This window comes from Coregonus clupeaformis, chromosome 8 (genome assembly GCF_020615455.1).
Source record: "Coregonus clupeaformis isolate EN_2021a chromosome 8, ASM2061545v1, whole genome shotgun sequence".
Classification (NCBI taxonomy): Eukaryota; Metazoa; Chordata; class Actinopteri; order Salmoniformes; family Salmonidae; genus Coregonus; species Coregonus clupeaformis.
In genome coordinates, this window is record NC_059199.1 from 54,685,788 (window position 1) to 54,700,377 (window position 14,590).

At 41.5% G+C, this 14,590-nt stretch overlaps 1 protein-coding gene across 1 annotated transcript; it reads left to right on the forward strand.

Moving 5' to 3' along the window:
• Positions 1–2,869: 2,869 nt before the first annotated feature.
• Positions 2,870–7,885, forward strand: LOC121571299 (transcription factor Sox-19b). Its single transcript, XM_041882693.2, has 2 exons — positions 2,870–3,958; positions 6,279–7,885. The coding sequence occupies exons 1-2, from the start codon at positions 3,318–3,320 to the stop codon at positions 6,523–6,525; spliced, it is 888 nt and encodes a 295-aa protein (XP_041738627.1). The 5' UTR covers positions 2,870–3,317; the 3' UTR covers positions 6,526–7,885.
• The last annotated feature ends 6,705 nt before the right edge of the window (positions 7,886–14,590 follow it).

A 14,590-nucleotide genomic window follows, 5' to 3' on the forward strand; every position in this document is an offset into this window, starting at 1 on the left:
GAGGGCGGTGCTGTTGCCATACCAAGCAGTGATGCAGCCAGTCAACATGCTCTCAATGGTGCAGCTGTTTGTTGTTATTCGTTATTCACTATTTATTCCTTGTGTCACTATATGTATTTTTTTTAATTATTTTTTAAAAATCTTTATCTTAACTCTGCATTGTTGGAAAAGTACCTGTAAGTAAGCATTTCACTATTAGTCTACACCTGTTGTTTACGAAGCATGTGACAAATAAAATTTGATTTGATGTAGCTTATGAGTAGAAATCAGATCGAAACCCATATTTAAGTGATTAGCGAGCTCTAATAGCAAACATACAGTACAATAGCACAGGTGCTGCCGCACCAGTCAATTAGTATTGAGGCAAGGCCCGGGACAATGGAGTGAGTGTTTGGACTTTTGTCAAGCAGTAGGAATGGAAAACCTTGTTGCAACTTGCTGCTGCAGATTTAAACTTTCAAGGACTTGAAAACAGGATTTTAACATTGACAAAGAGTGGCCTAGGCAAAGTGGTGGGTGGTGCATTTACAGTATGTGCCTGTGGTGGTGGTGTTGTGTGTGTGTGTGTGTGTGTGTGTGTGAAGGGAGAGAAAAAGAGTGAAAGAGAGGGGAAAGAGACTGTGTGTGTGCGTCCGTGTGAGAGTGTGTGACTGATGCAGAGGTCCTGAGTTGGCGAGTTGTTTTTGTACAAAAAAAAGGAGAAAGAAGAAAAAAAACAGACTGGGCAAAACTGAATATAAAAGAGAGCGAGAGAGGGAGCGAATGGAAAAGAGGAGAGGCGAAAGGGAGGGAGGGAGTGTTGGAAAAGACTCCAAAGGGGGTTGTCTTGGAAACGGAAACGGCAGAGTGGAGCCCCACAATCCCCGGTTTGATTGGCGTCTGGGCGTTACTGTCAGTCACGAACAGAGAAGACCAACACCTGGCTTCACCATACAATACACTCACACACACTCACACACACTCAAACACACCTGGCAGCACCATACAGAATACACTCACTCTCTTCACACACACACACACACACACCACACCTGCAACCCAAAGGCCTAAAACACACAAACACCACTCACCATACAAAACACACACACACTACACATACTCACTCACTTACACACACACACTCTCTAAGACTTGTCACCCCCCACCAAGATGCACACTCTCATACACACCTGCGCTCCATAGGCCTATACAGAACACACACAAACACACACTAACGCAACATACTGTACACCTGCACCAAACACACTCTCTCCCTCTAACACACTTACACACACACACAAAACACTCTTCAACACACCTGCCATCAAGCACATGCACTTAAACTCTTGCAGACACTGAGGAACCCAGAGAGAGAGAGAGAGAGAGAGAGAGAGAGAGAGAGAGAGAGAGAGAGAGAGAGAGAGAGAGAGAGAGAGAGAGAGAGAGAGAGAGAGAGAGAGAGAGAGAGAGAGAGAGAGAGAGAGAGATTTATAACTTATTTCAGTCAGGTGTCAGCCAGGTTACTCTCACAGAAACTGTCTCACCTATTGGGGGAACACACATACATACACACACACACCAACAGGTTATGACGTCTGGCAGTCAGGTGCCAGGTGACTCTCACAGAAGCTGTCTCACCTATTGCTCCTCTCTCACCTGAGCTGAGCTATTCCCATGGGTCACCTGGATGCTAGAAACCTCAGAGAGCAACTAAAGACTGTCAGCAGATTCTAAACTTCACGGTGACCTGACGGGCTGTTTCAAAGTACCAAACATCACTTTTAAAGTGCATTGAATATATTGGTAAAATGAAAGCGCCAATTTACTGCATACACTAGGTCTATATTATCCAAAGATAACCACTTAAGCAGTTCATCCTTATTTGACCTTTTGATGGAGCTTGGAGAGGACCATAGCCCTGTAGTTATAGGCTGGACATCACTTGAATGATGACAGGTCTGTATCCTTTCCTTTCAAAATAATGGTTTGAAAGGAAGGAGGAAGTTGGGTACTGGGTAGATAGAGAGACAGCATGCCCCTCGTAGGTTTGGGAAACATTAACAAAGACCTATTCCATTGGAACTGCAGCATAAGAAAAACTTCTATTTGGCCGAACCAACAGACCTTTTCCTCATTCTCATGGAACCCCACCGTAATTCTATGCTCCATTGTTAAGCCTATCAATACCATGTATAGAAGCCATGGACGTCTTTATAGGCTAACAATCGTTTGAACGATGTCAGACGTCTAGAAAACGAGCAGACGCACTCACAGACACAACAAACTGTGTTGATTCATTTGGTAAACGTAGTTTGTCATTGTGGCTGTTGTTGTTGTAGACTGAAATAGGAGAGTTTGTGTGACTTTTGTTCCAAGCGCAATAAAAGTATCCTTGTATCCAATAGCCTAAAATGATTGTCTTGAAATGATGATGAAAATAATAAAAGTCGATTAAATATGTTAAAATATATTAATGTTTGATAATTTGTTTACATTTGGTCCGTTTTGCTCGTAATCATGGAAGCACAAAAAAGTAGATATATTTTATGCACACCCATTCATGCGCATGCTGGCTGTGTGCCAAACTGCCAATGCCATGATTTTAAAACTCTTTATTATAAATAATTTGAGCTCAATTCACACTTTTAAATGAGTGTATTCGGGATTATTACTTTTTCTAATTGAAAAGCTCCCCGTCTCTCTCACACACTTTCTATCGCTCATCAACAAGTGCTCCACTCCTCAGTGCCTCCAGCACATGCAGCTCGCGTCCCCGCCTATAATTATGCAAATGTGCGCGCGCACGGGGGAAGCCTATAGCGCTCCGGGATTGGTCCGGACCCTTCGAATACAATTATCTCTGAAAAACCGCACGATTGAAAGGGAATAACTTTTTTTGTCATCACGCAGGACTCTTCAGTTTACAGAATTGAATCTCTAGAAGTGGTTGTTTGCAACCCTGCGCCGAAAGAGATAGGCCTACTGACTGAAGGGATTTTTAATGATAATTTTTTTTACAGCTCAAACAATTCGTCAAACTTTATCGTTGAGTTGACTTTTCTCTCGCTTGATTGATTTATGTAGACTAATGACCGCTTCACACACTGACTCGTAATTTAATCCTCGTGGTTCGAATCGGGTGTGTATTCTGTGTTCTAATTAGTTGATTTGGAACACTTGGTGCATTCGGTTTCCACTTGTCATTCCAGAACAGGAAAACCACCCGGCCAAAAGTCGACAGGTAACAGGTGACAGAGGCTGTGACTGTTTACTTCGCTTTTTATCAATTTTAACTTGATTTATTTTGAACTGAGACACTTTAAAAGTTCCAGACAACTATGTATAGCATGATGGAACACGAGTTAAAGCCCTCTGGGCAACAGCAGTCGCACCAAACCGCCATGTCTCCGGTCACCGGCAACAACATTGGCAACTCTCACCCGGGGTCCAAATCCCTGTGTCCTCCGGGCGGGGACCCCATGGACAAGGTCAAAAGACCCATGAACGCCTTCATGGTCTGGTCTAGGGGCCAGCGTCGCAAGATGGCCCAGGAGAACCCCAAGATGCACAACTCCGAGATCAGCAAGCGGCTGGGCGCGGAGTGGAAGCTACTGACTGATGCTGAGAAGCGGCCGTTCATTGACGAAGCCAAGCGCCTCAGGGCGGTGCACATGAAGGATTACCCCGACTACAAGTACAAGCCACGCCGTAAAACCAAGCCCCTGCTCAAAAAGGACAACCAAATGGGGAAGTACCCTCTCTCCGCCGGGAACCTGCTGGCCGCGGCCGCCGCGCAGGGCCAAGGTGGGAGTCCCAGGATGGAGAGTTACGGGTGGGGCCCGGCGGGAGGTTACGCCGGGATGCAGAGCGAGGCCCTTGGCTACACTCAGCAGCTGCACCGCTACGACCTGTCCGCGCTCCAGTACCCCCAGGCCATGACCGCAGCACAGACGTATATGAACGGCGCCAACACCTACAGGTAGACTATGTTCCAGTTCTAAATTCTATTCCGCATGTTCTGATTCTAATACCTAATTGAGAGGGACAATGTTTTATAGCTTTCATGTAAATCCAGTTTTGATAACAAAAGTTTAATGACAATGCTCTCACGCCAGTTGCTACCCGTGTAATCTGACACCTAAATTTACTGAGCAGGTGCACTTGTGCTGTGGACACATCTGTAAACTATTCTTTCCTCTAAATTCAGCATTTATTTCGATTGTTAGCTAGTTTATTGCGTATTGAATGAAAAGGACACACTCAATACTTAACCTACCTCAACACTTGAAAGTGTGTACCCATTTATATAGCCTATACAACCAGTATGAAAATGTATGCACTCACTAACTGTAAGTCGCTCTGGATAAGAGCGTCTGCTAAATGACTAAAATGGAAAATGTTCAACGTTTCTTAACCGAATTGGAACCAATGATAAACTTTTGTCAGTGGATCGGCAGCCTGAAGTTTGCAAATTGACATTTTCTCGTTATTGTGATAAGATTTGAGCAATTCTAACCAGACACCCACATTCTCTGCTTTAAACCAGTGGTTGCTACATAATCAATGTTGTACTAATCAAGACTTATCGTTAAATCACATTACTTTAGGCCCAATTATTGCGAGAGCAGTTATCACATAAAAATAGGATATAGCCTGCTGTTTTAATGGACCAGAAATTATTAATCGCCCAACATGGAAGAGATTATTTAACATTACTTCTGCATTTTAATACATTTTATTTCAGTTCATGCAGTATGCAATCAGTACAGGTCCAGCAAGCATCATGCCTTGTCAGTGTATTTCAAAATGTATGTATCAGATAATGTTTTGAATTACTTGAATTGCTCAAGTTTTGTTAATAAAAAACACTTGTTTGTTAAACACTTCCAACATTCTGACTCTCACAAGTTTGATGAATTTCTGTAAATATTTATAATCTGATAGGCCCCATGTGTTTGTTGCCAAACTGGATTTGCCTGTTAAAAACTAAGATGAATTATAACCCATGTCATGACTCACAACCCTCACACATCCAGCACAGAGCCATAACTTTTTTGTTTTGTCTTTCTCCCAATTGTTGATTTTCAGAAGATGACTTTGTATTTCTTTTTTTGTTCAGAAATGCTAAATGCTAAATATACTGCACGTTAAGGATAAAATAATTATTTTTATTATTTTCAAATGTCATTTTAACCTATAATTTATTAAAACATTATATCTTATGTCTTTAAAACTTTGGTCAATAGTAAATAGGTTAATATTTGTATTTTTACTTTTTTATTTTACCAGGTTAGTCTCATCGAGAAACAATCTCTAACAAGAGACTGGGCCAAAATAGCGGCGCACACAAAGTTTCACACTTGCAACATAACACAAAGCACTACAGTTTTAAAAACATACATTTACACATTGGTTAAGTGTAGGTTGTTTACTTGTTTTCAGGCCTGTGGATTGTAGAGCATGTGAAGAGGCCCACTCTATGGGAAAGCTTTGTGTGTGGTCCTTTACCCACAATCCTCTAGTCCACATCAGTGCTTTCTCCCAGGCCTCTTCCAGAGAGACACCAGTGATTCATTTAGTTTCAAAACAAAAAAATGTGCATAAACACATTCACACAGCTTTTTCATGCTTCCAATTTAAAATAATTCCTCACCCTGATATCTTTAAGCGCCTTTAGTTGGTTAATGAATTCCTTAACTGACTGAGAATATCTGCAGTTCACTTCATGGTGCTGTAGTTGGTGGCCTAACTAGTCTGGACCTGCCCTGTCCCCACTCCCCAGCCCATGCTGTTTGTAAACACAGGGTGGATTCCATGGGCTCTCCCACTAGGTGACTCACTACTGGTCACATCAGTCAACTCTGCATGTTTGTCTGCACCCAGAATAATATATTGCGTGCCCCTCTTCTGACTGTCATGCAGGATTAATGATTTAATTCCGATGGGTCTGTCTTGGTATCAAAATGAATCTGAACTTTTTTATTTGACAAAACCACTCTAAAATCCCAAAGAAAAGACTGAACTCGTTGCAAATTACCATGAATTAAGGTGAAGTAGAAAAATTGGACACTTCATAATCAGTCCGTTCTTTACGACACATTTCAGGTATAAATGATTTGTATTGAACGGAGTGGACATGATTTGTCTGTCATGTAGAATAGTGTAATCGGGTCTGCGCTATTTATTGCGCGTATACCTGAAGATTTAGTTGCGTGCCCCAACATGACATACTGTAGCTAAACATTACATAACATCCATATCATTCAGTCACTAACAGCATCTCCCCCTCTCCTCCCCAGCCCCATGTCCTACAGCAGCAGCCACCAGCAGCCCAGCCCAGTCATGTCCATGGTGAAGCCAGAGCCGGTGTCGCACTCCCCGACCGGTGGACCTAACCACCACCGCGGGCCTCTCCAGGGGGATTTGAGGGATATGATCAGTATGTACATCCCCGGGGGAGACACCAGTGACCCTGCCGCCCAGAGAGGAGGCTACAGCGTCCAGCAACACTATCTCAGTGGGACTGTCCCCCTCACTCATATCTAGGGACCGGTGGGGATAGTGACTGGGACTCAATGTGAGTGTGCTGGCTTGGAGGGACACAAGGACACCAGTTTTGTCACACACCCTGGGTACAACACTGTCAGACCCACTCATTATGGTCCTGCGTTGCATTATAAAAAGCAGTGACTTTATATAAAAAGGTTATTTTTCTACCTCCGCATTTTGACTACAATAATATGCCCCTTCGTCCGTCCCGTCCTCTGTCCCAAGACTGGGTTGTTTGTTCAGTTGCCCATCCACTTCTTGGACGGAGACACTTCTCGATTAACTTCTCGTTATGACGGACTGCTGTCCTGTACATATACTTTACGACGATGAAATGTTTGTTTGTGTACATAGGATTTTTTTCCCTCTTTGACAAAAACGGAGCTTCCATTCAAAAACGCCCGGGCCGCTATGTATGTCGCAAAACACCTGACTCTTGTATGTTCACAATGTTCCATTGTGTTCAGTCTCCTGTATTGTCCTACTGGCACAGTAGTACCTGCCCCTCGGGTTTATGGGTAATCATGATCACGACCTAAACTAAACCAACCGGGAGGGAGACATGGGCTGCATCCCAAATGGCACCCTATTCCCCATATAGTGCTCTACTTTTGACCAGAGCCCTATGGGCCCTGCATGGTCAAAACTAATGCACTATAAAGGGAATAGGGTGCCATTTGGGATGCAGACTCAGAGGGGCTCCACCATGGGAACGCAACACACTGGGAACCGGGTCAGTCAATCACTATCCTCCTAGGGCCAGTGACATACAAATCACATGACCCGCCACAAGAATTCTGATGATTCTGATTCCAGAACTGGTTTTGTTTGTGTGGCCCAGTGGGGCCTCTCTCAGAACGGAACATCTAATCAACTAACCGCTTGCTAGTGCAGTGAAATGGGGAGACCAAGGGAGAAACGCACAGAATATAACTTGGGGAAGAGAGGGAGAAATGCACAGAATATAACTTGAATGAAGAGTGACACTTTTTTTTATACAAGTATGGCCTCTTGGTGCCTTCTACTTTGAGTAAGTGCGCTTGTTTTTAAAGCCAATCCAATTTCATAGGATGACATGGTATAGTCTGTTGGACAATCTTATGAGTTCATTGGAGCCAATGGAAACAAGTATATGAGATTAATTGGTGTGTTTAGTAGTACTGAATATCCAAACCCCATACCAATGCATTTTTGTTTGAGTCTTCAATAAAAAATAAAAAATATATATATAACATGGTTTTAAGTTGAAGGAAAAATCCACTCCAATTCTTTTTGGTATTTTTTCCATTAGTCCACTGTTGATACAGTCCTAAAATGTTTTGCATGTCAAGTTTTCAAGATATATGATTTTCAAGAAGCAAAGTGTCACATGCCATGTGGCAAGTGACACTTTGCTTCTTGAAAACTTGACATGCAAAACATTTTAGGACTGTATCAACAGTGGACTAATGGAAAAACAACTAAAATAATTGGATTTTTCCTGCTGCAATGAGTTTTACATTTGACAATGTAATTGTTTGTTCATTAGTCATCCATTTTGATTTTGACTATTGTAAATACTATTAGGAGTTACGCTATTTGGCAATGTTCCTAATGCTTACTGTTCAGATACCTCTGTTGTATTCTGCAGGTTTTAACTTTGTTCATAGAATACTCTTAACTGAATGACATTTTATACAAATGCTGCATTCTATTTCATTGTTTACATAAACAAGTTTTTATTTTTTACAAAATACATTTCGATGATTTTTCTCTAGCTCGGCAACTGTTTGTATGGATTTCTACTTTTTTACAGATGTATCCAACCAAGCACTGTTGCCTGGGCAACTAATGGCAGAGAATAAAATCTATTAATTTTACAATAAACTTCTCAATGTTCTCCAGCTTCTCAGTTTCCTATTTTAGCTGACAGTTTGCTGCTGCTTAATGTCTTCAGATACCACACTCCATTTTCCTTTTTTCTAATTCTACAAAATGACTGACAAAAGGAGTTGGCATAAAGTTTTGTCTCCTGTTGTAACAAGACTTGAGGGTTAAGGTTCATTTGCCTTTGTTTCATCTGACAACACCCTCTCTCATTTATGAATAGTCAACCAGTGCTGCTAAAAGTTAGGATCAATTTTAGATTTCTTTGTGGTCTGAAATGGCAAGTGGGTACATTTTTAGGCTGTGGAAGTAGTTGAACCACACAAAATTACAACCATTCTGGAACAGTCATGTTCCAACAGTCCCTTTAGTATTATTGTACAATCCACTAAAGTACTTGCATCAAAGGGAATAAATCACTGTTCATTCTTTTTGGTGGGGTTTAAATACTGTCATTTATATGAAAGTAATAATGAAACACGTTTATTGCAATCCAAGTGTGTAAAACGTAACCTTTTTACTGTAAACTGCATTTACTGTAGCTGCATTTATTTAGTTGTCTAATCCTGGTTGTTTGAGAGTCTTGCAACTTTTGATGTGCATAGTGTATAAATAAACTATCTTTTTAAGGCTCTTATACTAAGGGTATTTTTGCTAACTCATTTTCACATGTGGCATTGATGACAAGTATTAAAACGTCTTTAAATCCTCTGGTCTCCAAATATATTCATTGCAGTCTTTCAGATGTTTTTGGGACATTAAGCAATTTATTTTGTTCTCCAAATGTTTACGTTTTAGAAATGCACTCCATTGTAGCATTTTCACAAAGATGACGCATCATTGATATGCTATTCTGGGGAAATTCCTGGCACAGACTAGACTACAATTGTGTCAGTTTGCATAATGCGCAGATTACACGTCAGATTGAGAGGTCGATTCAACAGTGAAGTTCTTTGATATTGGACTCATTTGGAGCCTATTTATGGCAATTAGGTTGAGACGGCCTATTTTGTCAGGCAAAGTTGTTCAGAAATAAGAGCATAATACAGTCTCAAAGTCAATTGAGAATACTTTAATCCAATATTTAAAGCCAGCCAATAGCCAAATGTTTTTATGCTTTTATGAAGGTGACTGCTAATGTTTTACAACGCATTATCAATTGTTCCTATTCTTCAGCTTTGGCTGCTCAGCTGTTTGAGTGACCTCATCTGTCCGCGATCATTACAGAAAATAACCATAGGCCTGACATCAGGCGCTCAATCAAAACGAGCCGGGTTTACGTTTAAACAGTGGCACCACAGGTGGACACCATTATGCTTGGGGATGCTTAAAATAAAACTTCGGAGGGAGGCGGACCAACAAAAAAAAAACGTTTGGGGAGATGGGACAGAGGCGTCCCGGGTGTAGGAGAGACACGTGGGGGGGATGATTTAGGGTCGATCGTTTACTTTCTTCTCTTCTCCCCGTCTTTTAAAATTCACTTCTCCCCCTCTTGCTCACCCCCCTCCCTCCCTTCTCCGGAGAGAAAGCGGGTGGCTGGCCCACTCATAATTGCCCGTTTCGGAGGCACATTGTCCGTAGCTTTTGAGCTCGCAGGTGCACATAGTAAAGCCGCCGAGTCTTCGGCGACTCCCCCGGAGAGCTTTGTTCCCTTTCTCTCGCTCCCCCGCCGAGCAGAAAATGAGCGTTGCATTCGGGGGCTTCATCGCCCCTTCTTCTCCAGATCAGGCTTAACCCTTTCACCGCCCGTCTCCATTCTCATGGAAATCGTAGAGCCTGCGCAGGCTAATCGCAGGGTAGAAGGGAGGGGAGGATGGGAGAGCTATGGCGAAGATATGAGTGGGGGAGTACCCACCATCTCTTCCTCTCTCTCTGGCAATCTGACATTCAAGACCCAACTAACTCTACCAACACAGCCTGTCGTTTCCCTGGCAACTCTGAACTCAAGGCTGCGAAACTAGCCAAGAAAGCGCGTAAATTGGCCCACACTACGCTAGCCCCGGCCCATGACCACATGCACCCCTCGGAATATTAATTTGGGCCAAGCAGTTGGAGATTTGAACAACTTGGTCTATTCCTAAATAAGGGTGCAAGGAAGAGAAACACATTAATTGGGAAGTTGTGTATGGAGGGGGGAGATAAGAGAACATTTTGTTTGCGCCAAATGGTTAGCCAGATGGCATGAGTGGTGGAACTGTGTAGCAAGGACCCTTTTAAACTTAAAATATAGGCCCATACTTTTGACAGCATTCATTTATAGTGATCTGTATAATTTGACAAAGGTCCTTTTTAAGTTTGTTGTCCCACTGCATGGCGGAAGTTAGATGATGGCCAGCCTGTGCGCCTTATGCGTTCTGAGGGTGGTTGAGTTTGGTGAGGTCGTTGTGAGGGGGTTGAATGGGTGGTTGGGGTAGGAGGATTTTCTGGTAGAATACATTCAATATCTTAGCAACGGGCAGTGAGGCTTCAACAAGTGGTTGCCATGGATTTGATGAGCCAGAGCTAAACAAGTGCGTGGGAGATGCTGGCGGTGTGACTTTTAAAGAGTTATTAGAAGTTGTGGTCATCAGAAAGTCTTCTCTATGACTCAGGTGGTTGGTTACAATATGCTCAGTTCTTTTTTTGTTTGTTGAAGATGGACATTTGCCTTTTATGATGCTGAGACATGTCTTACTCATAAGCCTAAACTCATTTGCTGTGATATATCCTGCTTTAAATTAATGCACGCGCAACGACTGGTAGGCCTAATTGTGTCTCTCTTATTTGATCAATGAGCAAGTTGACATTTGCCGCATACTGTCTGAAACGTCTCTTACTCATAAACGAATTTTGCTGCATGTGTAGGCCTATCCCACTGGATACACCATTTCAACGTGGATAATTGGGTAACATTTGGTTGAGATGTTGATCAATGAGATTGCAGCCTATATTCACCCACTCAAAATACAGCCAAATGTTAATTGAATTTCCAATGTGTTATCACTATGCTTTCAACCACCTAAAAGCACAACCAAATTCCAATGGAAAAACAATGTCTGACTTTTGGTTTAGTTGTCACCCAAATGTCTATCACTGGGCTTTCAACCATTTAAAAGCACAGCAAAGTTCAAATGGGAATACAATGTCAGATATTTTCACTGTGCTTCATCTGACAGCAGAACCAAATGACCTGGATTGCAGTTGAGATTACATTAAAAGTACATGGTGCGTGTGATCAATGTTGTTCGAGATTCTGTGCAGATTATTACAGCAATTCTCCACAGACCTGCGAGGACCTATCCATGCTATCTTGAAAATGCACGCTTTATGCAGGCTTTATACAGTAAGTAAGAAATGTCTTTAGGCTATTTACTGTATTACAAAATAAATATTGAATTGAGTTTGGTTGACAATGCAACCAAATATCAACATTTAAAAGATATGTATCTACTGCTTGGATAGATTCCATCTGAGCCACTGGCTTAATCTATAATAATAATAATATGCCATTTAGCAGACGCTTTTATCCAAAGCGACTTACAATCATGCGTGCATACATATATATATTTTTTTTTTGTGTATGGGTGGTCCCGGGGATCGAACCCACTACCTTAGCGTTACAAGCGCCGTGCTCTACCAGCTGAGCTACAGAGGACCATTCATTCTTTAACTTTTATCTTTGGTTGAGTTGGAGATGTGAATTCAACATATAATTTGTTAACTTGTTAACAAGTTAATAGGCTATTTATTGTATTCTAAAAGGGATATTGAATTGTTTGGTTGTCAACCCAACCAAATATTAACATTTTAAGGAGATTTATCTTCTGCTTGGATAGTTCCATCTGTGCCACTGACTTAGTCTGGCTTTAATTTCAGTTTATCTACAAATGAATAATTAATACGTTGGATTCAAGTCTCCATCTCAACCAAAAATCGAAGTTAAAGAATAGGACTAAATAAAATAAAATCACACTTTAAATACCACTGGGCACACACTGGTTGAATCAACATAGTTTTTACATCATTTCAACAAAATTAAGTTGAACCAAAGTGGAATAGAAGTTGTATTGTCATCTGTGCCTAGTGGGATGCACCTGAAATAAAGATTGATTTGATTTAGTCCTATTATTTAACTTGGAGTTTTGGTTGAGATTGAGATCAGTAATCCAATATATCAATTAAGACCCCGTGTAGCTCAGTTGGTAGAGCATGGCGCTTGCAACACCAGGGTTGTGGGTTTGATTCCCACAGGGGGCCAGTATGAAAAAATGTATGCACTCACTAACTGTAAGTCGCTCTGGATAGGAGCGTCTGATAAATGACTAAAATGTAAAGACAAACTGGAATTAAAGTGATGCTCCAGAACTTTATTTATGATTTCAGCCAGTAGTTTTGAAAGTGGTGCTCATTAGGTAAAACGTCATCCAATTTTGTATTATGTCATCCAATTGTGTACCACGTCATCCATTTGTGTACTACGTCATCCATTCCATATGATATGTTATGTCCTGCAAAAAAATGAAATAATATAGATATCTACATTGCAAAAGTATGATAGTTTACGAATCCAATTCGTACAATATGTTACACATTTCTTGTGCTTAAGATCAGACTGCATCTTTAAAGCCAAACTAAGTCAGTGGCACAGATGGAACTATCCAAGCAGAAGATACAGCTGAAGTCAGAAGTTTACATACACTTAGGTTGGAGTCATTAAAACTCGTTTTTCAACCACTCCACAAATGTCTTGTTAACAAACTATAGTTTTGGCAAGTCGGTTAGGACATCTAGTTTGTGCATGATAAAAGTAGTTTTTCCAACAATTGTTTACAGACAGATTATTTAACTTATAATTCACTGTATCACAATTCCAGTGGGTCAGAAGTTTACATACACTAAGTTGACTGTGCCTTTAAACAGCTTGGAAAATTCCAGAAAATGATGTCATGGCTTTAGAAGCTTCTGATAGGCTAACTGACATCATTTGAGTCAATTTGAGGTGTACCTGTGGATGTATTTCAAGGCCTACCTTGAAAAAAAATCAGGCAAGACCTCAGAAAAAAATGTGTAGACCTCCACAAGTCTGGTTCATCCTTGGGAGACATTTCCAAACGCCTGAAGGTACCACGTTCATCTATACAAACAATAGTACGCAGATATAAACACCATGGGACCACGCAGCCGTCATACCGCTCAGAAAGGAGATGCGTTCTGTCTCCTAGAGATGAACGTACTTTGGTGCGAAAAGTGCAAATCAATCCCAGAACAACAGCAAAGGACCTTGTGAAGATGCTGGAGGAAACAGGTACAAAAGTATCTATATCCACAGTAAAATGAGTCCTATATCGACATAACCTGAAAGGCCGCTCAGCAAGGAAGAAGCCACTGCTCCAAAACCGCCATAAAAAAGCCAGACTACGGTTTGCAACTGCACATGGGGACAAAGATCGTACTTTTTGGAGAAATGTCCTCTGGTCTGATGAAACAAAAATAGAACTGTTTGGCCATAATGCCCATCGTTATGTTTGGAGGAAAAAGGGGAGAACTTGCAAGCCGAAGAACACCATCCCAACCATGAAGCATGGGAGTGGCAGCATCATGCTGTGGGTGTGCTTTGCTGCAGGAGGGACTGGTGCACTTCACAAAATAGATGGCATCATGAGGAAGGAAAATTATGTGGATATATTGAAGCAACATCTCAAGACATCAGTCAGGAAGTTAAAGCTTGGTCGCAAATGGGTCTTCCAAATGGACAATGACCCCAAGCATACTTCCAAAGTTGTGGCAAAATGGCTTAAGGGCAACAAAGTCAAGGTATTGGAGTGGCCATCACAAAGCCCTGACCTCAATCCTATAGAAAATTTGTGGGCAGAAATGAAAAAAGCGTGTGTGAGCAAGGAGGCCTACAAACCTGATTCAGTTACACCAGCTCTGTCAGGAGGAATGGTCCAAAATTCACCCAACTTATTGTACGAAGCTTGTGGAAGGCTACCCTAAACATTTGACCCAAGTTATACAATTTAAAGGCAACGCTACCAAATACTAATTGAGTGTATGTAAACTTCTGACCCACTGGGAATGTGATGAAAGAAATAAAAGCTGAAATAAATAATTCTCTCTACTATTATTCTGACATTTCACATTCTTAAAATAAAGTGGTGATCCTAACTGGCCTAAAACAGGGAATTTTTACTAGGATGAAATGTCAGGAATTGTG

What these genes read in the sequence shown, in the direction of transcription:
- LOC121571299 (XM_041882693.2), top strand. Translation starts at nt 3,318, where the DNA reads ATGTATAGCATGATGGAACACGAGTTAAAGCCCTCTGGGCAACAGCAG. An exon ending in AACGGCGCCAACACCTACAG is followed by an intron (nt 3,959 to 6,278) that starts GTAGACTATGTT and finishes TCTCCTCCCCAG; the next exon opens with CCCCATGTCCTACAGCAGCA.